Genomic DNA, 27,427 nt, shown 5'->3' with positions numbered 1-27,427 from the left:
TTTGAAAAGTAATAAAAATTGGTTGATTTTTTCTGTAATAAGAAAAAATAATAAAGTAAATATATAAAATTTTTTAAATGATTATTTATTATTGTTATATAAATTATTAATTGAAGTTTTATATAATATAATATAATATTTTATATATTCCAAAAGTTTCATGAGTGTTTTGTTGTGTACAAAAAATTTCATAAATTAAATGTATACAGTAATAGCTATTTTCTTAGATTTTCTTTTGTGTTTTGATTTTTTAAAAATATTAACAGGAAAAGAAATAATTCAGAACACTTTAACATAGAAACAACTAAAAGTTCTATGATGATAAAGTTGTAGAATAATAAAATATATAGATCTAAAAAAATACAAAAAAATACATTTATTTACTTTGTCCTTTTACTTAGTAGAGTGAAAAATAAAACAAACTTTTATACCACACGCAGAAAGTCTTACACACACACTACTTTCAAAGTAAACACTTTCTACAATTACCACGTCTGCTATCGTTTTATATCACTTGTAAAAGCAATCATTTCTATGATGTCTAATGGCCTAAGTCGATATGGCTTCACTTAGTTATTGAAATCTGCATTTTCCTTCCTTCTCTTTCGTTTTAGAGAACAGATAATTCTACGGAACAAAATGAAAGGAGTAATCAGAAAGTACTGTTATTACCACGAACGATTAATGGAAAGGTTCTAGTTATTACAGCTCCTACCTTAAGCTGTAATGACTAGGACCCTTAAAAACACCACAAAAATGCTTCCAATAATGCTTTGATAAGCGGTGTGCTCGCTAGCAGAAGTGTGCAGCTGTAAAAGATGCTTGTTCCGATTTATTTTTTTATTTTACCAAGTATTACAAGAATATAATTAAACACTAATGAACTGACTTCATTGGCTTTTACGTAACAATATATAAAATTACTTTTGAAAATTTATTAGACGTCAAAATTTTATTTAAAAAATTATAATAATAAAAATATACTTTAAAATACAATATAAATAATTTTAATTTTTAATACAGTCTTCTTATATAGTTGCCGTAATTTAATAAACAAACAAAGAGTTAACTTGTTTTCTTAAAATACTTTTATACTTAGAAAACTTCTAAAAAGTGTTTAAAATGAGATCGTTTTGCTTATTAATATAATTTATATAAATAAGGTTTTAAGTCTGAGTAATTATGAGGATTGATTGATAAATAAGATTTTCGTTTATTTAAAATTAATTTAGAATGATATATATGATATGACCAGTTTGAGATGTAGCAGAAATCATCAAATTTCATCATACGTATTCTTTTTTCAACATAAACCGTGTAGAGTTATATATGTTTTCATACGTATAATCCAGTTTTGTATTCTATGCATGAAAATCTTTGTGATTTTTTCTTCTCGATCCATCGCAGCAGCTTGAAGTTCGAGTCTTTTAACACTTTAATTTTAGGAGCGATCAGAATTCTAGTAGTCTGTAAGAACTGCGAACCAGAACAACAAGAACTGAGCTGTAAGAAGGGTAAGGAATAACCTGTAACTTCGTGTTCTTAAGCTTATTATTTCTGTGAGCTTACGTTTATATTCAGGGTAAAAAAACTGTTCTTACTCTTCGAATTTCACTTCAGTGGTCACGATACTTCACCAAATTTTTTCTTTTTCCCTTTGCTGAATTCTTGCTCTGTATAGATTGAAGAAGACAAGTTTATGTTTATATTTAACTGTAAAATAACGATGCAACATAACGAACTGAGATTACATATGTAAAGACTACATATTTCAAGGCAAGTAGATGGAGATGGCCGTGTTGTTTTATTCCCGCACTTGGAAACACTGTAGTAGCAGATTGTATTTATCAGTCAACCGCAGCAAAGATTTTTTAAGGCCTTGATTAGTTTAAAAACACAAAATGAGAGCTTTTTGGGTGGGCTTTCTATGGGAAACTGGTCTGTATTTGGGGTTTAAAAGCGTGAAGAAAACCGAGATAGATATATATTGGCAGATGGTTGGTAAGGAGCAAACCCATGACCAGCTAACAGTGTTTAGCATTTTATGCATTCCGCCACTGGATTTTTTCTCCTACAACTCTGATATTTTGGAATTAGAAGTAAGAAAACGAGTAATAAGTTACAAAAATGTTGGAAATTTAAAGTCATATAACTAGAATATATATTTCTATAGAAAAAGGAGGGGAAAGATTTTACAGCGTATACCAGTGTATTCCTTCCAATAAAACCTTGATCAATCCTGATGAATCTATACGTATAACATTTAATATTTTTAAAAGTTTAAATAAAATAATAATATCTTATAAAATTAATGATTACTATGCTCTAAATTTATCGATTATATCAGTAAAATAAGATTTAAAAATGTCATTGATTTTATAAAATTTATTAAAATTATAAGATAATTGATATAACTAAATTTAATTCTATTTATAAATATTTAACAAATTTACTATATATACATCAATGTATTAAAAATGAATAAAATGTCAAATATTTACGATAAAATAACGTTTTAATATCGTAAATTAAAATATATTAAAAATTTATAAAATATTTCAACAATTTTGAAACTTATTTTTATTTTCCTTCTTAAAATTAAAATGTGCAAAAACTTTTTGCATATTTTAAATTATTATTTTTCGTGTATTTTAGATCATTTTAATTTAAAAATTACTGGGCTACAATTTTCAAAAATTGTAGACCTATAAATTCTCACTGTCGTCCGTCCGTCTGTTTGTATGTCCTTCTTTAATCTCGAGAACGGAGTTAGATAGATGAAAGAAGAGACATGTATGGAATATGTAATGTGAAGAAGCCCGATTAACGATATTCGAACTATCAGAAATTCGAAGGTCACGTTTATTCAATTCAAAAATTTTACCCTGAAAGGTATTAGATAGATGACTGGCACGACTCCAATTGTTAAAGGAAAAGTATGATGTACAGGGGCAAGCCACTATTAATTTGAGACGGATAGCATATATTATAAATGAAATAAATTAAAAATTATAATTAAAAATTGCAGCCCGGCATTGTGATGATGTCATAATAAATAATTGCTCCTTTCTTTTTAAAATTACTTTATCGATATATTTCAAAAACAGTAAGCAGATTCTATTGATAAAATAAATTTTATCGATAAAAAGTTTCTAGGAAGGTTAAAAATAACTTATTGTGTAAAAAATGGAGATAGAATTTAAATTCAGAAATTTTTTAAAGTGTTTAGAAATAAGTTTTAGAATTTTGATTATTTGACATTACCATTTTATTATCAACTGAATATTGTTTAAATTTTTTAAAAACACGAATTTAGAAGAAAGGAGGAATTATTTATTGTGATTTGTTACAATGCCAGGCTGCAATTTTTCATCTCAATGCTCTCAATTTTAATAGTGTCTTGCCTTTGTACATCATATTTTCTTATTATCAAGAGAGTCGTGCTGGTCATTTATTTAACTCCGTTCAGAAGAAATTTTTGAATTGAAATCATGTTCTCTTTGGTTTAGACTGGAAATTCATATATAGTTAATCGGGGTTTCCAGCTTTTCTTATTTCTATATCTGGTATCCTCTTTTGTCTATCTTAGTTCGTTCTCGAGATTAAGGAAGGGCAGACAGGAACATGGACACCAGTGGGAATTTATAAGTCTACGTAGCCAAAAATCTATAATAAAATTTGAAATGGTTTAAAACAATGGCTTGAAATTTTTTCATTTACTAAAAATTTAACAGGAAGCATGAAAGATCACAATCTATATCATTCTCATAACATTGTTTCATCTATAGATTTCCTGATGATGATAATTTTCTTTTTAGGAATTGATATTAAAGTTGAATCAGATGTTTATAATTAATTTAATTAATTTAAGAAGCTTTAAATAAATTAAAACTATATAAAATATTATAGAAAAAATATGTGTTTAAAATACTAGAAAATAAATTTTGATATTTTCTTTTGGCGTTATCCAAGAATCTATTGAAAATTTTTTCATGGCTTTTTAATGTAGTTATAATTAATTTGTCCGCGATTTAAAACATTAAAATTCTAACATTATTTGTATTTAGTTGAATTTTAAATATGTTCATTTTGAATCACGAACAAATTAATTACAACTATATTCAATAGTCTTAATAAATTCATTTTAAATATATTTTTTGTACTGTTATGGTTATGAATGAATTGTTTCAATCACATACTAAAAATTTAGGTCTGATAAATATCAACGGATTAAATTTTTGACGAGTGATTGAAGAGCTAGAAAACTAATGTCAAACTATGCTGTTTTCATTTGTAATATCTGAATTAATTACAGTACTCTTGAACATAAATGTGATCGGAATTCAAATATTGGATAAAACTTATCCTAATCCTGAATTCCATTTCCCTTAAATAAAAAGAACCATTGCCAATTTTTTCTACAATATCCAGAAATACTACCGAATAATTGAGACATTTAAAGGCATTATTCCACATTCTAGGGTGGATCAAGATTAAATGTGAGCGAGTAATTTTAGGAATTTTTCGTGTGCAGTCAAGTGAGTTCTTTACCACTCATTTGTCCTCATTGTAAGTCTATTCAAACTAAGATGGTTATGTCTATGATGGTTTTAAAAAGTCCTCTTATTACCCATAGGACGGAAAGAAGAAAAAATGCCATTCGAAAGCAAAAAGATTAAAACCTTAAGAGATAAACTTACAGATCTTCCAGTAGAAGAAAAAACTACATGCTATATGACAGTTCTTTGTTCAATACGATACTATTTACTGTATTATGTTTTCTTAATCTTTTGAGTTAACTTATGCATCCTCTGATCACTTCAAATTATGTTAGTAAATTTATAATATAAAATTATATATATATAATATATATTATAAAGTCTGTACTTGTGTAAACAAATAATACACAAATATTAATGAAAATGTTTTCTCCTTTCATAAATTTATTTAGTAGAATTTCCTGAACGAGATAATCAGAGAAATATATTAAAGTTTTATTAAATTAAATTACAGTAGAGCATCGATTATCCGACCCCGATTAACCGTCACATCGGTTAACCGACCGCTCTAGTTGGCAAATTCAAATGTCCGCTAGTGATGTGGCGCTACAATATTTGGCTACTTTAATAGTACTTTTACGTGTTTTAGCTGGCAACACTGGCTTGACCATGAAAGGGAGCTAGTATTTAAACGAGGCTTAATTTTCTACTTTTTAACGATACAATAGCGACGATTATTATTTTAAAANTAACATCTGTTATAAACTATTAATGGCTTCATCATTGATGATCTTTGACAAAACTCACCATCAAAATAAACTGTGCAATAAACAACTCGACTTCATGAAATCTGAAGGATCTCCACCTGTAATACGATATAAATACAACACGCTCAACAAATTGTCAAATAGTATAAGTTTAGTTCTAAGATAGTCATAAGTTTAGTTTTAATTTAGATTTAGTTAATCTTAATTTAACTTTATTTTATCTTTATGTTTTTTTTTCTTTCTTTATGTATTTCTTTCTATTAATATTGTTAAACAATCTGCATGACAGATTGTAAGTATATATCTACTATGTTACACCAAAAACTTGTATTTCTATCTTAATTCACTACTGTGATATCGATATGTAACTTTATACTAATAATGTACTACTCCGCCGTCTTTTGTTTACTTACAATATGTTAAGCGGTTTCTTCATCTGCGAAATATATTTTGATAAATAATGTGCATATATCTCTCAGCTATGTATTAAACGGTACTGAGAATGCACCTACAGGGTGTTTAATAAAAGAATTGAATTGAATTGAATTGAAATTCGAGTGTTGATTGATCTGACCATGTCTGCCATCACCATACATCTTCATTGAAAGTCTGTGCAAACTCATCATAACATTGATAAATTTAATTTCCTAATTTTTTTACTTAAAATACTTTTATGTATCTTTTAATTATTCTATTTATATTCATTGTCGGGGTTGGTTCGTGTAAAGACACAATTCCAGTTTTTTTTTTTTGAACTAGTAACGCTCGTCGCATTGAAAATGGCCGTTGGCTTTTTCAATGCGCGGCCGCTGATTAATCAGCAGATAACACGCCACATGGCATGATTTGCATATGGCTTTGGCTCAGTAATAGCTGATTGAACAGGAATCACATATTTGCATAGCGTTACAACTGGTAATCGTTGATTGGTCGGCCGGGAATCACGCCACACGTTATTTGCATAGTGTTACAGCTCGGTAAACACTAGGGTTTCTCATTTCCCGGTCTTTTGCTTGTCTCGGGATCCCGGGATAAAAGTGAACCATTTTAAAAATATCATTGTACAACTGTACAAACGATTTCACGAATTTTATTCAGTTAAAATCCAATATAAAAAACAATCATTTTTGAATTATATTTAATACGATCGTTTCATATTAGAATAATCAATTTCGTTCAAAAATATATTTGAAAAAATTTCATATAAAATAGGCAGAGAGACATTTTTGGGATAAACCACTGACATTTAGAAGTTACGTGTGAGTGCGAAAGGATTTTAGAGCCAGGATGATGGAGATAGTAAAGGCATCAGTTTACCTTTCTAGAACATTTGGGTTCGAGTGCCGGTTGGTTTCTAGAACATTCGGGTTCGAGTGTTGATTTTTGGAAAAACGTGGAAATGATACTCTTGCAAAGATTCATCAATGGGGAATTAAACATAAGCTGAAATTTAATCCTGCAAAAACTACCGGTATTGTATTCAACAAACCAAGAAAACCAAATTTATATCTTCGCAAGCCTACAATAAAAATGAATAATCAGTCAATAAAAATTGAAAAGTGCATCAAATACCTAGGAGTATGGCTGGATTTCAGGCTTGGGTGGGATGAACACATTTCATATGTAGCCAAAAGAACTTCTCTCATTTTTCACGCTTTTTCTGAAATAGCGCGTAAAAACTGGGGTTTATCTTCTGAGGCAATTGGTATCATCTATGATCAAATTTATATNTCCAGATATTACAGGTTCCGACAAGTAAAGAATTTTTATAGTCCTGCCACAAATAAGCTATATATTGATTATTGACCATTTGTGACATGCTATAACGAGCAAAAATTTAAAAAAACTAATAGGTAGGTTTAAAATTAATAAATACAAATGTATTCTGACAGTGAATGAGTTAATTATGCTTTCTATTTGCAAAATTTCTCAACCTTAACGCAAAATAAGAAAAAAAATGAATTTTTAAGAAATTTGCGGGATTTCCCGGGATAAGAAAAATTTCCCGGGATATTTCCCGGGTTAAAAAAACAACCGGGATCCCGGGATCCCGGAACCCCGTTTGAGAAACCCTAGTAAACACTGATTGGTCAACCAGCCCACTTTCGACGGCTATAAAAGGATTGATGTCGAAGCGAGAGTTTTAAGTTCGGAAGTTTAGGATATAATTGAATTTCGTGTAAGTTTTTAAGTATTAAGTTTGCTTCGGCACGACAGGATATACATCAGTTTCATTTAAGTTCGGTTTGGAATTTCAAGTGTGCATCAGTGGTCGAGATAAGTTTGCTTTCGTCTCGCTGTTTGTTTTCTTCAACTGCCGGAAAAAGATTACTTCTAGCCACAATTCGTCGATGTGTCGTAAGGTGTCTTCTCGACGAACCAAGATAAGCATATTGAACTATTTGAATTTTGTTAATGTTATTGGTGCACCGAGTTGGGCGCCAATTGTGCGAAATACGAACATTGTAAACTTTGTAAATTTGACTATTATTTTAATGAATATATGAAATTTTATATTTAATTTATTCAAAGCTCATACAGTAAATTAAATTGCGAAGTACTGTATTTCTATATATCACAAATCACTAAACAATTTAAAATATGTGAATAAAAACAAACAAGTTTGTTTGTGTATTTAGAAAATCAATAAACAAACTTATACATTTTAGAAAATTAAAATGTCTATAATTTTGTTGTTGTCTGCATTCTTCTGTAAAGTGAGGAAAGATGGTAGGATTATAACAAAAGTTGAATATGACGTGAGAATATTTAAAAATAAATACGTTGAGATGATTGTATGTTGGAGTTACAGGTGAGACTTCAGGTGTTTTTTCTCTGATTATGGTTCAGGTGTTTTTCTCCACTGATAAAGGTAGAAGAGGATGGCACATGTTCTCTATATCAAATTCAAGACTTTCGTAAAGTTGTATTAATTGGAGACTAAAGAAAAGGAAACGGAATAGACGTAAAATTACTTGGAAAATAACTGCACTAATGACTATAACCATTTTACCAACGAAAAGTTGGGAGTAGACGATAAATTTAACCAATCAAAACTCACGTACTTAAAGTGAAATGAATGCTGATTGATTGACCGTATAAATATGGAAAACCCAGGCGAACTTGGTACGACGGAGTAAAGTTAGCATGTAATGCAAACGGGATTACAGAGGACTGGTATATAGATATAGAGAGATGGAGAGGATTCCTGGAAGTCAGAAGGCGACGTCAGACGTCATAAACGAATAAAGATAGCGAACTCAAGTAAAATCTATTTATAATTCGAATTTTTGATTGTATCTTTCTAGCATTTGTTCGTAATTAAGAGATGAAACACGAACAAAAAACCGACTGAACGCGATAGAAACAATTCTTTTAGTCAAATTCTAGATATAAACTAATATATACAGTAGAGCGTCGTTTATCCGAAAGAATTCCAGTCGGCAAATTTAAATTTTCGCTAGTGCTGTGGCGCTGCAATCTTTGGCTATATCTTGAGCTACTCCAATATTTTTTTTTGTTGATGTGTGTGTTTTAGCTGGCAGCACTTGCACTTTTGTGTGGTGTTTTTCTGAGGACTGTGTCCTGCTGAATAGAACGTTTTTGATACTAGATCAACTTCTAAAGTATATACTTTTTTGTTTTTATATTTTTCAATATATTTACAGTAGAGCGTCGTTTATCCGAATTAATTGGGGACTGGGGTTGTTCGGATAACTTATTTTTCGGATAACCGATTATGTACGAAAAAATATCTCATGTTGAAATTTTTCTCCGTTGCGTGTCGCTTCGCATTAAATTTTCGTCAATGTTAAGCCTAATGTAAACTTTTCAAAATAATAATCGTGGCTATTGTATCGTTAAAAATTATATCTTTATTTTTTACAAATATAATAAATATATTGAAAAATTAAAATATATCAAAGACAAGTCTGTCCAATAAGGATCACCATTTATTTTGCGTTTCAGACATACACAGTAATGGCGACAGGCCTTCCTTTTTAGGCTACATGCCGCCAAAAGGTAAAAAAAGTCCTTTAAAAAACACAAACATCCAATTAAAAGTAAAGGAATCGGTGACACAGACGTCTTACTTCTTATCCATCTGGCCAATGGGTGGTTCTGCTTTATATCTACTAAAAAAGCGCTGGAATATGTAGATTTTGAAGCTGCCCCCTGGCGATGGTACATTTAAAATTTTTTTTGTTGAATTTTTCCGTCCGTATATTTTAATAATAATCCAGCCATCCGACGGAAAAATTCAAAAAAAAAAAAAAATTTTAAATGTACCGTCGCCAGGGGGCAGCTTCAAAATCTACATATTCCAGCGCTTTTTTAGTAGATATAAAGCAGAACCACCCATTGGCCAGATGGATAAGAAGTAAGACGTCTGTATCACCGATTCCTTTTCTTTTAATTGGATGTTTGTGTTTTTTAAAGGACTTTTTTTTACCTTTTGGCGGCATGTAGCCTAAAAAGGAAGGCCTGTCGCCATTACTGTGTATGTCTGAAACGCAAAATAAATGGTGATTCTTATTGGACAGACTTGTCTTTGATATATTTTAATAATAATCCAGCCATCGGAAGGAAAAATTCAACAAAAAAAAAAAAAATTGAAAAATATAAAAACAAAAAATTATACTTTAGAAGTTAATCTAGTATAAAAAACGTTCGATTCAGCACCACACAAAGTCCCCAGAAAAACACCACACAAAAGTGCCAGTGCTGCCAGCTAAAACACACATCAACAAAAAAAATATTGGAGTGGCCCAAGATATAGCCAAAGATTGCAGCGCCACAGCACTAGCGAAAATTTAAATTTGCCGACTGGAATTCTTTCGGATAACTGACTTTCGGATAAACGACGCTCTACTGTATTTTGTTTGTACAAAATAAAAAAATAATTTTTAACGATACAATAGCCACGATTATTACTTTAAAAAGTTTTTTAAGGCTTAATATCGACGAAAATTCAACGCGAAGCGACACGCAACGGAGAAAAATTTTAACACGATAGGTTTCGTGCATAATCGGTTATCCGAAAAATATATTATCCGAACAACCCCAGTCCCCAATTGATTCGGATAAACGACGTTATACTGTATATTAAACATAATTTTATGAAAAAGAATTTCGATATTTGGTATAACCGAACGCATTCAATTTCGTCTTCCTCACTATCTAAAAAAACCTAACCGCATCGTAAATGAACGTCAACTTTGTTCAATATCATAAAATATTCTTATTATTTTATATTATAAACTAAATTATATAAATTTGATTTTTATTTTAATCAAAGAAAATGGTTCAAAATTAAATAAAATATTGTCGATTTAGACAAGAGTATGTAAAAATCGCGAGTATGTTTTTGATTTAATTAATATATTTATTATGTGTATACTTCGTTTTTGTAAAGTCTATAGTAAAAAATATGTAAATAAAATAGATGTAGGATTAATATAAAGAGTAGGATAAGTTTCTTAACAATTCTCGGAAGCGTATAATCCTTAATAAGTACTTCACTGGCAGGGAAGATTAAGATATTTATTTAGGCTCGAGATGATTGCCATTTATTCTTTGTTCATTCGATTGTCTTCTTCACATTATTCTCTTTTAATTAATAGTCTCAGGGATTGTTCAATATAGAGTTGGATCAGCAGTCCTATTTATGTTTGCATTATAAAAGCAGGATTTTGTGATTCTCAATTTCCTGATTATTCAGGAAGACTAACCACAAAAGAAGATTTATTTTAATCGCTAAAAAATCTCATTTAAAATTTGGGTTTATATTTGAAAAATTTCATTATTAGAAACGTTTCTGTTTATTTTATAATATCGAGATTATAATATCTTTATTCAGTCAAAAATAATAACAGTGCTGCGATAGTACAGTCCAATATCGACAAAAAAAGCACGATGAATCTGTCAATCTAATATTAATATATTTTTTCGTATGACAATAACTGTATATGATATACTCAATAACAGTTCTTCGTTCAAGTACGATTAAAATATAATTGGCTGTGTTATAACAACCTGTTATTATAGTACAATTCAATTGAAATTTTAAACTGGAAAATTGTAAATATCGCCATTTGAATTATTCAAATAATGCTGAAAAATTATTCTCTAGAAATATGAAAGGAATAACGAAATTTTTGACATTTAAAAAATAAAAAAAAGTGAATTATTGTAACAGTTCTTAACAATTTATACCGTGATATATAAATAAATCAGTTTCTATAGAAAATTAAATGAGAGAAGTCTGTCAGAAATTTCAAAGTATACAAATAAAATACTTATTATTCATGTAAATTTAAATATATATGTATATATAAATGTTTCACGAATCATACAAACAAAAATTAAAATATAAATATCAAAAGTTAAACTAAAGAATTTATAGAATTTCGTTTTGTTAAGTATAACTTTAAAATTCGCAATGAAATCTTTAAAAGTATAGTCATTGAAAAAGTTATTTAGACCGTGATATATTGGAGATGTAAGAAAAAGAATGTCAGCATTTATGTCACACAGGAGAATAATATTCTTCTGATAAAAAAATACAAATCGATAGGAAATAGTCATTTCAATTCTTTCTTCACATGTAACAAAACCTCTCTAGAGAAAGAAATTTATATCTTAGAATGAAATACAAAATCAAACCAAATAAATTTAATATAAATCAAATGAATTGTTATAAAACTAATTTTTTCATTAAATTTTATTGTGATCGGGACAGAAAATAAGAATTATCATCATTTGTTTGTTATCTTATTAGTAACAAATCTTAAATCACCAATAAACTTATCTCAAAATAATTTTAGTAAAGCATTAATTTAAATTATTAAGAACGTTCATTGAATAGCTTATCTCAAATTACAGTTTAGATATAGAATTTTTATAAATATATTTTTCTATATTTAAATATTTTAAAATAGAAACACGATACTGCTTTTTGAAGCTTATTATAAATTTCTTAAAACTCTCTGATTTAAAATCAGGATTAAAGAACAAAATCTCATAAACGTTACTAATTTTCTCAAGTTTAGGAATATTTTCTTAAAATTATTTCTGTTGTCAAAATTTATTAAACTTTCTTGTTTAACAAAGGATTCAATTTGAACAATATTTCGTTAATGCAAAAGATTAACGTATTAGTTATGCATTAATCTCTTGTATTAACTCATTAACTCTTGCATGTTATGATATATCTGGAAGAAACTGATACATAAATATTTTATTGTAAGAGTCATTCTTTCCTTTTAATTTTCTTTGTTGCTATCTACACATCTTTTTTTGTTCACTGAATAACTTTAATTGGTACTTGTTAGTAATTAAAGTAATGAGTATCGTTTTTGAAGCTTAAACACTTCACCTCTTAACTATAATAAAGATACTTAATTTAATAATAATTTTCTTCAGAAATTAGTTTTATTATATATTATATTGTATTTAAAAGAAAATTTACGCTAAACAAATAAGAAAATTATAAATTATAAATTTTTATTTTTATACATCACAGTTCCGATTATCCGAATTAAATGTCCCAAAGAGTTAAGAGATCGATCCTATTCTCGAGTCTCTTGATCACAGAACCCTGCGTAATACAATCCTCGTAAAAAATATGTAATAATTTACTGAGAACAATTATGAATAATAAAAATTTTATTACAGTCGAAGAAAATATTTGATACAGAGAAGGTTATACATTGAATAAATACATAGATCAAAACATCAATAGTGTGACAATATAACAAAAGAAGGATCTGCAAATTTTCCGTGGAAGAAGATATCTACAACAATTTTTTTAGCTTATTTGTCCATACTCATTTCTCTGTATATAATGTCTACTTGGACCTTGTTTATTAATTAATAGGAGTTATTATACTGGTGAAGTTTCTGAATAGAATATTAGAAACTTTACCAGTATAATAAGTCCTATTAATAAACAAGGTTCAATTAGATAATATACACAGAAAGCAGCTACATATCTAATAATAGATATATTACGGTTCAGTTCTGTTTAAAAAAAGGTTAAGCAAATATAATAAAATAAACATATAATAAATAAACAAAATGAGTTTATTAGTCCCTTATACAGAAAGCACGGGGCTGTTCCATTGACAAGCTACAATTTGCTTATACCCATAGAACTGTTTTTCTGCTCGAGCGCGCCGGTATATAGCGTCAAAAGTATTGGTATAGATACGCAGTATCGATATCTGCTCAGTAAAGAGTCTTATATGTTCAGTTATCATTTATGCGGACTGGTAGTATTTATAAATAAAGACACTGCCTATAGGTATAAGTTCAGTGTATCACTTCAATATAAGTTTCTGATCTGTATTATCAATTAATTTGCAATAAATAACTTCAAACTTCATTGACTTTTCTGTTATAAATATAGATGAATTTGTAATTATAACGGAAAAGCCAATGAATTAATTCATAGTTATTTATTGCAAATTAGTATATCAGTTATTGGACAGAAGTGAATATCAGTCAAAATGGCATCACGGTAGAAGCCTGAAGAAACAAATCATTAAACTTTTAAATGGTGAAAAAACCTAGCAGGAAGTGAATAAGGTTAATGGTTGTTCACAAAAAAATGGTATTAATGATATCAAACGACTTTGCCCAATTTATGGGTAAAGTCGAACAGAATAGTGTTGGTAAAATATGGAACACGGTCACTAAAACCTCGTTGTGTTTATGTAAATTAAGACAATCATTATATTCCTATGTGTTGAATAACAGAAAATCTACTTCAAACCTAATGAAGTAGATTTTTTTGTTGAATGGAGCTCTTTAATTGAAGAAAATACTGAAAACAAATATGTGACAGAACCTTAAAAGTCTTTCAGGGAACATACTTATTATGATTACATAATGATAAATGAAAACAATTTTAAATCCGAAGAAAAATAATCTGTCCCTATGGGTAATTTTTATCTTTGGTGCCTTTGTATTTGCCTATTTTGGGTAATGTTTGATCCGATCCCACAACAGATGGTTAAATTAACAAAGATCTCAGATAAAATGAAAACAAAAGAATCGAAACAAATCGCATATTTTATGGTGATTTTAAATAAATATTAAATAAAATTTATTCAATTGAAAAAATTATTTACTTCAGTTTTTATTTAGCATTCTTTACAAACAATAGAATTACATTAAAAGAAAACACACACAAAAAAGTTATACTGTAGTAGGTATATTACAAATATAGGTCATTTGTATAGATGAATAAAAGATACATTTTTGGTAAATGGGATGAACTGATAGATAAATCAACAAGAATTAAGTAAAGTACAGCACATACAAAGCCCGAGCATACACTGGAAATAGTACATCGCATATTATTAATATATTGCATAAAGCAGAATGTCGGATAATCGAGACTCTCTTGTATTACGTTATTTAAATGATAAGATGTATTAAAAATACAATTTACAAAATTTTATATGTTTTTCAGTCATATTAATATGTGCCTCTTCAAATGCTGTCAGAGAAATTCTGTTGGCAGCATACGAGTTAGAAATGGTAAACAGTGGAGAATACGTATTTTTTAATATTGAACTATTTACCAGGTTCGTATAACTTTTAATTTCATAAAATTTACTTTCAATGATAAATTAATGTTATATTTATTAATTTTTATTGTATAAACGTCTTTTTACTATGCAGTATATATTGATAATAACAGTAAAAATATAAATTATTTTATGTGAGATTTCATAAATATGATATAATGAAAGTGTAATCAATATTTTTGCGCTAAAATAATGAAATATAAAAACTTTTCTTATTATTGGACTGCAATTTGAAAAAACTGTAGACGTATAAATTCTTACTATCACCTGTCTGTCCTAATTTAATCTCGAGAACAGAATTAGGTAGATAAAAGCGAAGACAGATATGGAACGAATATGGACAGCACGCCTCGATTAACTGTATATATACACCTCCAATACAAAATGGAAGTTAAATTATTTCATTTCAAAATGTTTTCCTAAAAGGAATTGCATAGAAGACCGACACCACTCTATTGCTAACAGGAAAAGTATGATGTACAGGGGCAAGCCACTACTAATTGGAAATGGAGAGCATATATTTTTAAATTTTATCAACTGATACAGAAGTTAAAAGAAAGTGTGTATGTTTACTCCGTAACTTTCACAAACTCTTTCTGATTTCCACAAATCAAAGGCCATTTTTTAAATGCAGTTTTGATAGCTCCAAATATAGTTTTGCATTTATATTTCAAATTTCGTCGATTTATTCTTTATTATAATCGAATAAATTTATATTTTACATTCTATTAAAGCTATTTTTGCATTACAATTATTTCAATTTGAAGAGTGAAAAATGCCCTTTTCTTGGTTACATTCGACTTTACGAACTTTCAGCATTAACGAGGATCTGTATCCGTTTGCCCCTGTTAATGCGTTAAACCAAGGGTTTACTCTAACACAATATATATTAAATTATTTCCGAAAAATTAAATAATAATCAGCATAATGAATTGCTGAAAATATATTAAATTTAATTATTAAAAATAATTTTTAATTGTTAAAATTTCAAGATAGCAACTAGATTAAGATTTATCAGATTTAATTAATAAAATTTTATATTTAATTTATCTTACTTTTATCATTTGAGACAGAATTAATGAAAATAGGTAATTAATCGTCTGAAAATTTTTAATACGTATGATTATTAAATCAATTAATTAGCTAAAAATGCAAATATTTGAAAGTTCTATTAAAATTATTTACTTTACATCAAATTTCTTAAATATTTACTTAAAAAATGTCTTATGTTTCCAATTTTAAAATATTGTATTGATATATTGTAAATATTTACCTTTATATTTTAAATTAATCTTAAAATATGAATATTCAGAAAGTATAAGAATTTTTTAATATGTATACTTACTCCATATTTATATTAAATATAATAATTGTTATCATAATTATAACTCATTATATCAAATAATTAGTAAAATAACCCATTTAATAATTTATAGACGTATTAAACAAACCATAAAATATTAAAATTGAGACTTCCAAAGGACTGTATTTTATAAATTACTGTATAACGTATTTTGTGATTATAAAATAAAATGTATTATGTAGGCTGTAGGATTGAAATATTACTTAAAAATAGGCTGAAAAACTGCGATTTTTTCTCTGAATGTATTGTACAAAATTTAATTTTTCTTAAGGAAAGGAGTCGGAATACTTACAGATATGATTGCTGTAAAACATATTTAGGACAAATACTTAATTTTATTAGAAACATTGGCAAATATTTTATATTATTTCAGTCAAAGAATCATAACTTGGACTTATTTTAATAATAATAATTATTATTCTAAACAATGTGAAATGATTAAAAAGAAATAAAATTTATTAATGGATCAAATTTGTGAAAATTTTAGTACAGTCGACCCCCCCCATAACGCGGTAGATACGTTCCACTTTATAAGAATTTTACGTTGTAGGAATCCTTAAATACATGAGCCAATCACAGCCCGGCACGTATGCAGTTTACGGACTATGGCTGTTTGAAAGGTTTTCTTCCATAAAATTAATCGATTCTAGACTAATTTAACTCAACATTTCCAAAACACGTACAATTTTTTGGGAATAATCCGTATAAACTACGCTATAAACAAAAAATTGTAGGATTACTTACGGAGAGTGCACCGTTCGACGACGCCATTGCTTAAGCTTGTTTTCGTCGCGGAGCAGAGACCCAAACGGCGGGCGCGTTTTCTGATAAGTTATTAGTGAAGCTCTTATGGAAAAATGTTCCTTCCCAACTCCGTCTCGTTGAGTTGGTTTCTTGTGTTTCACGACTCGATGTGGTGAATCAGGTTCGTCGGAAAGTACACCTCCACACTCAAATTGAATATATATATAGTTTATTTACAGTTGTACAAGTTATAAACGTAGCATATGTACAGGAAGATCATGCGTGGTGAATTCACGTGCCAGATTGGCGTCTGGAAACTAATACTCTTGGGAGAGACCTCAGTCAGCTTTCGGAGTCGGCTCAACTGCACGGTCGGTCCGGTCTCAGCACTAACCCGTCCCTGAGAAGATTAACAGAGGAGAACACTCTCTCTTTACGCTCAGCGGGCTTCCCAAGTGCCTGAGACTACCGTGTACCAGTCTCTTGCCCTTCTCTCCTTTCCTCTCGTTCGGCCCGCAATTTAAGGGTTTTTGGACGGGGACTTCCGACCAATCACAATCCCTTTTCTTTGCCCGAACAGCTTACACTCGGGTCCGCCGTCACCCGACGAGAGTGAAGCTTACACAAACGTCCGCCACTTGTTTACGTTCGTTCGTTTACAATATGGCAATTGTACTACCGTCTCACCGCAGGTGGGTCCAATTAACAAAGCCGTACCCCCTTTGTCCCCGCTGTGCTAAAAGGTTACTACTTTACATTATTTTTCTGCGAAAAATTCGTTGAACTTTGGTGACATCATTAATAGAAATAATTTTTATGGCCTTTGAATAAGAAATGTTTTTTTTCACAAGAAATGTATAAAATTACAGTACTTACAGTACCTAATTTATATACTGTACAGATGATAGTAAACTTCCTGATAATGCCACAGCGGGGTCAGGATATATGTATATTACATGTAAAAATAAAATGATTGATTGATTAGTAAACTCCACTTACCCGCCTAAATTCTTCGTAGCGTGTAAGTAGTTCGGCTGTTCGTCCACTATTGGTCCAGATTCGATCAATCCTGTCGCGACACGAGTCGGCGATGACGTTTTACTGCATTTTACGAGTCTCTTTTAGTGTGTTTATATGAATACTGTCGCAATTTTTTCGCCGCAATATACGAATCCGCATTGTATGAACCCGCATTATAGGGGGGCGACTGTATGTAATTTAACAATTCCTGGTTTATCCAGAATGATCTGTTAGACTTTCGTTTGTTTTTCTCTCAAGTTTGAGTGAAATTCATTTTATAAAATAGACAGAATTAAATGTTTTATACTCTACTTACAAACTTAAGAGACAAGATAAGAATTCTTTGTAGAAACTTCATAGAAAAACTTAAACGTTTTGCATTATTTCATAAATATATTTAAAATATTGTACCTGGACTATTTCTTCGTCATATTCTATCTTATTTCACAATAAAACTTTGAAAATTATTCATAACATCATTAAATATTGGTATTCATGTTTATAATGAGTACTTCTAGGTAGTAAGCAGATACGTACGCGAACAAATGATATTATAGAGTATTAACCATGTTTGCTTCCTTGGCTGCTTGCCACTTAGATATATTTAATATTGCATTATAAGATATCTAAGTATTAATATCAATTTCTCTTCACAAATTCTATAATATAATAAAATATATATATTGAATAATATCCCTCACTTAAAACTTTGCCATTTTCTACTGTATAAAGGTTGTAATAAGCTTAATCTAATACGCTATATTTTATTATAGAATTTTACAAGAATACTTATTTCAAAGATACGTTATTTTTTATTTATTTTATTGTGACATCGTCACAATGCAGGGCTGCAATTTTTAATTATATTTTCAATTTATGTAATTTAAAATACAATGCTATCCATCTGAAATTAGTAGTCGCTTGCCCCTGTATATCCTACTTTTCCTGTTAGAAATTGAGTCATTCCGGTCACCTGTATAACAATCATCCTTTTAGGAAAAATTTTTGAATTGAAATAATGTGACTTCCGATTTTACCAGAAGTTCTTATATAGATAATCGGGAACCTCCTTCCCCTAAGGTTTCCATATTTGGTATCGTCTTTCACCTATATAATTCTGTTCTCGAGATTAAGGAAGAACAGGCAAGTGGACAGGCAGACGGACGACAGTGGGAATTTATAGGTCTACTTGAAAATTGCAGCCTAATAATTTTCCAATTCTTCCAGATTAAAGATTTTCAAGGGTTGTATAATTTTCATAAATTATATAATTGTATAATTCATATATGATCATTACAATAAGTATTTCATACTCAAGAATTGCCTTAAAAGTCTAAAATAAAATTCGTATTTCATTAATTAAATATTCTATTTATAAGTAAATTGCTGTAAAATTCCTGAATTATGTAATAAATTTCTGTTGTTTTTCTGTTTAAATTTAATAGAATAAATCGTATAAAATTGTATGTTATCTGTATCATGCAATATCATTGTTTGTGCTTCTAATTCACAAAGTAGAATTATACAAGATTATTTTTTATCGGATTTCAAACTAGAAAGAAAGATTATTTAAAGAAGAAATTCCTTTCTTCTATTATATTCAATATAAAAAGAAATTTTATATTAAATTTAGGTTTATACTGCATGATTGATATACCTTTTTACAAACAATAGTTATTGTTTCTTAAAGTGCTTAACTGCTAATATAATTAAAATATTTATAATTTTATTGCCCCTGTCTTGATAATTCTATATATTTATTATGAATGCTTCTCACCAAAAAATGAATTTTATTTATTCTCAAATTCGAGTCCATCTTTCAGAATTAAAATAATCTAATTTACAAGTTTTTATGTGAGAATTTTTTCGAATATTTCACAGAAAAGGAATGTAAATAGCCAAACATACGAATTATATCTTGAAATTTAGGCACGTGGGGCCTTATATATATCGACTGAAGGTGAATATAAATGGATTTTTAACATATTCATATCAATATTAACGTAACATTTAAGTTTTGTTAATCAAGTTGTATACGTGATACGATAATGTTTGAGTGTAGTAAAATCTGGACAGTAGTTTGATATTTTAAGTGATGAAGAGAACGAATTTGATGATCAAATTTGATGATTTTTTTACATTGGTTATTGTATAAGTAGATATATTGTGTGATATGTATTGGTACTTGATAATAACAGTATAATTAAAAATATTAGTGTATTTTTCAACAAGGGTTTAAACCGTATTAATTGGGTGGTTTACAGGAAAGATATGTTTTAAACATTAAAAAAAATCATTTAAAATTTCAATTTATATGCTATAATTATTACAGGAAATAATATTAAGGAATGTCTTTAATGTTTTATTGATATTGTATTATTCAAAATTAATATTGTTTATTCAATTGTAACTGAAGAGGAGAAATTGAGTTTTTATGAACCACTCGAAATGCATTATGTATTAGGTTGAATAAACTAGTTCCAGAAGATATTGTAGTCAGTATTTATTTGATACTGGACGTTTAAAATTTGCTAGAGAAATTTTCAACAAACTTGTAATTAAAGGAAACCAGTTCTCATTGTACAATATTTATGTTTTCATTGAAAAAATAATGAGGCTTCGCAGCGCCCTTTCATATTTACAATTCAGGAAATTTTTTTACCTATATCTTCTCTATTATGCTTCATTAATTTAAAACTGTTTAACCATCTACTAAACGGCCTAAACTGCTCTAAAATGGTCTTTTTTGTGGACAAAAGTACTTATTTTTATTATGGTTTTACTTCCGGTTTTTATCTTTCGGAATCGCGACTACTCAAAACTCTTATTGATGTATTTTTCATCATTTATCTATTAAAATTAAATAACTATATATAATTGATGTATTTTTATTAATAACACGTAAATATTTGCATATTTTTAGAAAACATTATCAGAAAATGAAAAATATAATCAAAACAAAACGATTTATTAATTAAGAAAATAAAGTAATAGATTCATTTCTTGTTCTAGATGCATTAAATTAGCATATAAATGACTTTAAAATTAATTTATAAAACCTTTGAATCAAATTTATGTCAATTTTAAAAAGGAAGAGTCGAGTTTTGAATATGTTTTTTATTAAGATTTTATTAATTTTAGCAGATTTCAAGTGGATAATTCACATAGATGCCAAATAATTTCATTAAGTATACAAGCAGTTTCTATGTTTAGAATATTGATGAAGGATATTTAAATTGTTTACATTAAATACATAATTAATTTTCAATATTTAACTTAACTGAATTGTTGAAAATTGAAGTAAAAATCTTTGAAATCTCTAATTCATTAAGTTTTATTTAAGAATATTCGAAAGATTTTGATTAATTAATTATTTCGAAATTCATATAATAAGGAGAATATAATCATTCTCAATAATTTAAATTCTTTTTATTAATGAAAGATAACGAAGAATTTTAACTTTAACGATATTTAGATAATGAAAATTTATTAAAATTTTCAATGTTATTTTAATTTTGTTTCTATATCGTATAAAAAATCATAAATTTCTAACATTTAATGGAAGAGATAATAATAGTTAATTTGCTTTATTTTGAAATATTTTCTCTGGATGTCATATTTCTGCACGTAAATGTTTATGAAAAAATACGGAAAATGTTTATTATGACAAACACAGATCATAAAATCGATGTTACATGCTCTTTCAGCGATAACAAGTCTAATTAGATGATATATTCACCTTAAAAAATATATATATATATATTTTTTAAATACTGAATGGTAGATATAATTACTTACATAAACATATAAATCAATTTAGTAACATTCTTTAAGAGAAAATTAAAAAAAAAAAAAAACTATAAACAACTAAGATAAATTCCTCAGAAGTATTGTAAGCGATGATTTATTTAATAAAAGCTATTATACAAGGTTATGCTTTCTAATAAGTGTTGTAGAGTGGATCTATATATGAGCACAGAAAAAATATATACTTGATAAATATTAATTTTAAATGCGTAAAATTATTGAAATTATTTACAGAATATAAAAAAAATGTAAGAATATGTTTTGTCTTCTGGTAACATCTTATAAATGAATAGGAATATTGAAATAATTTGAGCAAAAGTACCACTTTCTAATTGATAATTTTCTAAACAATTGTTGATAAGTTATAAATTAATTTTTATTCTTTATAAATAGGCTTTTAAGCGTTTGTTTAGGGCATTTAGATATTAGGAATCTCGTGTACAGTACATATATATTAAAACATCCGATACTTCCATCAAAAAAATGGATATTAACCCTGGTAAATTCATTGTTGATGTTTTAACATTCAGAATTTATCTTTTAATTTTGAAATTATGATTAGTGTACATTTTGTTTAAATATAGTAATTTTGCAAATTATATTTTGAATCTCTGTAAGCGTTCTTACATTTCTTGTGAAATACTGACTTGAAATCAGAACATATAAACTTGAAATACAGTGCATTTTGAGTTTCCATTACTTAAAATATTAATTTACATTTTTACTTAAAAATCCGGTTAGGATTTAGCTCCAGTTAGTCCGGATTTTCGCTTAACTATACTTATATGCATATCGATATCGGATCCAATGATAGGAATCTAGTAATTATAATAGGTAAAACCTTGTACAATATCAAGTACGTACAAGATTATTGTAATAGATCTGTTATATTAGATAATATGATAAGAGTTGTACATCATATAAACTGGGTACTAGGAAATACGACGAGTTATAAATTATACTGTAAGTTCTATTATTTCCTGGGCATAAACAAGTTAAACTTGCCACTGTTTATAAATAATTTCTAAGAAAATTGTTTGTAATATTGATTTCTGAAGAGTGTTGATTAAATTTCTCTGGTTAGAAGTTTCAGAACATATCTCGCGCGCACAATCTATAATCCAATAAGTATTGACAGTTCTTAATAGATTAACAATATAATTAGTGAAACTATAATTCTTTTAATTACAAAAGTGATAAAATTATCAGCTTCATGAAATTAAATTACATCGTACTAGAGATTACATCTCTATGTAATGCTTATGTAAAATGTAAACTTTATTTTTTATATGTAAAACTTATTTTTTATATTAAATATTATATTTACAGAACTTAATTACAATTTTTTTATTGCGCTGCAATTGGAAAAAATTGTAGACCTATAAATTCCTACTGTCATCTGTCTGTCGGTCCATCTGTCATCCTTTCATCTCAAGAACGGAGTTATGACGAGACCAGATATGGAGAGCGTAGGGGCAGGAAGCTCCAACTAACTATATAGGAAGACACGTTATTTCAATTCAAGAATTTTCCTCTGAAAGGAATTAGATAGATGACCTGCACGACTCTATTGCTAACGGAAAAGTATGATGTGCAGGAGCAAGACACTATTAATTTGAGGTGGAAAGCATATATTTTTAATTAAAACTTTTAAAATAGGATTAAAAATTTCAACCCGGCATTGTGACGATGTCAATAAATTTCTCGTTGGAATTAATATTTAATTGTTATTTAATAATATAATAAGAATAAAAAGAAGTTAAACCTTAATATCATAATTTTTTAAAATTATTCAAATGAAGTAAAATAGAAATTCGCTAAATAATTCATTAAGTTCTAGTAAAAACGTAAATCGAGATATCGTTTTTTTTTGAAAACATAAAAACTTTCTTCTGAATTTTCTAGCATCAGATTACATAAAAGATATTCTTAAATGGTCTAAGTACTCTCAAAGGTGTTACTCATTGGCACATTTCTTTTATCTCTTACATCAACGATACCTTCTAATTTTTAACTATCGTATCGATGAAGTGAGATTTCACATTTTGAACATTTATTTCTTGATGCATGTTGAGAATTCGGTCCTTTTAATGTCCTCTGCTATTCTACTATCACATAAAATCAATATTGTCGAAAAAGTTATTTGGCTATAAGTAATATTTTGATTATCGAGATAAAAATTTTAAATTTTCTATTGAAAAATGTAACTATAACCTTTTGATATTCATATAATAAGAAGTAAATTTTACAATTTTGTATATAGTTAACGAGAAATTTTTTATTGTGACGATGTCACAATGTTGGGCTGCAATTTTTAATCATATTTTTAATTTATTCAATTTAAAATTTGTAGATTCTTGCCTCGCACATAATGCTTTTGTTGATAAGAGTAATGCCAGTCATCTTCGTAAGTCCAAATTTTGAATTGAAATCACATAATATTCATTCTGGCTCGGATGAAAATATGTAGTTAATCAGGGTCTACTGCCCCTAAGCTTTCTACTCCTACTTTCGGTTTTTATCTATCTAACACTCTGATCGAGATTAAGAAAGGACAGACAGATAGACAGACAAAAGTGGGAATTTATAAGTCTACAATTTTTTCCAAATTGCAGCCCAATAGTAATTTTTATTATTTCATGTTTTTCAGTATTTTATTTGAATTATTAATATTATTGTTAAATAGATATATATGATAGAATTGATATAAAAATTCATCGTTAATATTCGATGAATAATTTTAATGTCATCAAATTTCTCTTCTTATTCAGTGAAAAAGAAAATCGACGACCTTGGTATCGTCCAGATGACACAGCAGAAAGAAATCTGAAAGCAAGGAATGCTTACGAGGCTCTTCTTACAGTAACAGCGAGAATACCAGATTCTACTGAATATAAAGAATTTTCTGATGATGTAAAAAGAATAGCAAAAGAAGAATTTGGATATAATTATGGACCAGAAGAGGTAGGCAAATATTTATATTGATAATAATAATGCTGGAATTAAATAGATGATTTATTGTACAGTACAATGTATTAAATAAAAATTTACACAACGGTTTAATACAATTAAACAAATATTTTATTTTACTATTTTGAATCCATTAAGTAAATAATTCATTCATATATTTAAGTTTCATCTAATAATATTTAATTGTCTACGTTTAATGAGTGATTTTCTAAGCATAAGATTATAAAATGATAAGATAAAGCGTGCTTTCTTTTATCTGGTTTTAAGACATTCATAATTTATCATGGGCAGTATATTCGGACATCGTTTTTATCCCTCACTCATGCTATACGCTCGTATATATTCGCCAAAAAAAGGTCATAACTCCTCGACCTTTAACTACCAAAATGTAATGGAATAAATTCCTGTAATACACAAACTTCTCTGCAAAATTTCAGAAATTTTCGAACAAAAGCACAGGTAAACAAAATCGTGCTCCCATACACGTACAGTACATGCATTTCTCGACTTTTCAAATCCCTCTAAGTTCAAAATCTTTGGGTCATTGTTTGACTGATTGTCCAGACAGAAAAGTAAAACAAATTAAAATTAAGTGTTTTTAAGTTACATCTCCAATAAATTCTATGAAAATTGTACAATAAACATACATATATCTCACCATTTAAAATCTATAATCAAGAATCAGACCAGACGTTAAACAATAATCATTATTAAAATAAATGATGTTAATTGATTAACTAATTGCCGATCGTGAGTTATGAATAAGGACGTTAGATGCAGATAAGTTTGTACAGTTCATCAATAATTCTGGAAAGGAAGTGACAAATGCAATTCTACTCTTCTCAGAAAAGTTTCTAGGCTTTACTTGAGGCGGTAAGCTGTCTATCCCCAGTCATATTGTTGTCACACTTCTGAATTCAAGTAAAGTGAATGCTGTGTAAAGATATATTTTTTTTACTTTACTTTAAAGTTTCAGCAGAATTTTAAAGTAGATATATTCACTTTGCTCGAATTATTAAGAATAACGTCTTGAAAATAAGAATATTATTTTTATCTATTCTTATTATAGTCTTTCTTATAATTTATATTTTTGAAATAATTGTCAATTTTATAAAATATCGTATTTTTTCGAATTTAAGATAAATCTTGATCTTGTAAACAAGATTTTATCAGGAAAAATATTGAATAAAAATTAGAAGTAAATGTACTTTAAAAATAATTTATTAAATTAATGATGATAATGCTTTTACTTTAAGTATAATTTAAAAAATGAAATAAGAATTACTACACATACTTTACATAACTTTACATACAGACGTTTACATAATGACAAAAAATGCCCCAAATTAAGAGGAACTCCAATTTAAAACAAGAATTTTCGGAAAAAAATGAGAGATAATTAACCTTTCAATAGAAAAATGGGGTCATAAAATGACTCTATGGCTGGTTTTTGCTGTATATTTAACTCAAAATTTTTTTCGTACTGTCATATATACTATATTATAATTTATTGTGATATCGTCACAATTCCGGGCTTCAATTTTTGATCATATTTTTAATTTAGTTAATTTAAAATATATGCTCTCCACCTCAAATTAGTAGTGTCTCGTCTCTGTACATTCTACTTTTCATTCAACATTTATTTTTAATAATGATTATTGTTTAACGTCTGATCTTATTCTTGATTAAAGATTTTAAATGGTGAGATTTATTATTGTACGATTTTTCTAAACTTTATTGGAAATGTAACTTAAACTTAACAACACTTAATTTAATTTTAAACGTCGAAAAATGCAAAAAAGTTCAGGGGTTTTGTATGTGTATAGAGACACGATTTTGTTCACATGTGCTTTTGTTCGAAAATTTCTGAAATTTTGCAAGGAGGTTTATGCCAAACATGTATTAACTGCTTTTAGGGGAAAAGATTTGAATTGAAATAACATGACTTCCAGTTTTCATCGGAATGTTGCAACTTTGTGTGAATGCAAAATACGCGTTGACATGTTACACTTAAAATTTCTGAACAAATCCTTTATTGGAATTATTAAAATAATTAAAAATTAATAAAAGAAGGCACATATAAAGGAATATACAGTCGACCCTCCTATAACACTGTTGATAATTCCGTTTTATATGAATTCCATGTTGTACGAGTCACTTAGATTTTACAAATACGTAAGCCGTTCACAGCCCGGCACACGTATTTGTAAAATCTAAGTGATTCGTACAACATGGAACTCATATAAAACGGAATTATCAACAGTGTTATAGGGGGTCGACTGTATTTTGAAATATTCTGTAAAGTGTGATCAAAAAGTTTTCGGAATGATTCGTTGACGAATCAGTTCGAATACTTCTATACATTAGAATTAAAATATATGCTCTCCACCTCAAATTACCAGTTGCCCCTGTACATCATACTTTTCCGTTAATAACAGAGTCGTGCCGGTCATCTATCCAACTCTTTTCAGGGAAAAATATTTGAATTGATATAAGATGACTTCCTTTATGCCTCAGTATTTCCTACGTAGTTAATCGGGGTTTCCTGTCAAATATATGAGTTGAGGTGCATCGTAGGAAATAATGCATTTTATATACAAAACAATTCGATAATTAATTTATTTCCTGTATAAATCTATAACCGCACATAATGCTTTTGTT

The 27,427-nt window shown here is 28.2% G+C and overlaps 1 protein-coding gene across 1 annotated transcript in view; it reads left to right on the top strand.

The window, feature by feature from the left end:
- Nucleotides 1–27,427, top strand: part of LOC111627748 (atrial natriuretic peptide receptor 1-like) — a 331,314-nt gene that overhangs the window by 84,770 nt on the left and 219,117 nt on the right. The window contains exons 2-3 of the mRNA XM_023371378.1: nucleotides 14,745–14,859; nucleotides 24,568–24,760. Of these exons, the coding sequence (XP_023227146.1) occupies nucleotides 14,745–14,859; nucleotides 24,568–24,760 (308 nt within the window). The remainder of the gene's footprint in view (nucleotides 1–14,744; nucleotides 14,860–24,567; nucleotides 24,761–27,427) is intronic.

This window comes from Centruroides sculpturatus, unplaced genomic scaffold, assembly GCF_000671375.1.
Source record: "Centruroides sculpturatus isolate CEXI.00-Female unplaced genomic scaffold, Cexi_2.0 scaffold121, whole genome shotgun sequence".
NCBI classification, from domain to species: Eukaryota; Metazoa; Arthropoda; class Arachnida; order Scorpiones; family Buthidae; genus Centruroides; species Centruroides sculpturatus.
Note: the sequence above shows the minus strand (reverse complement) of the source record. Positions and strands in the feature narration are given on the sequence as shown.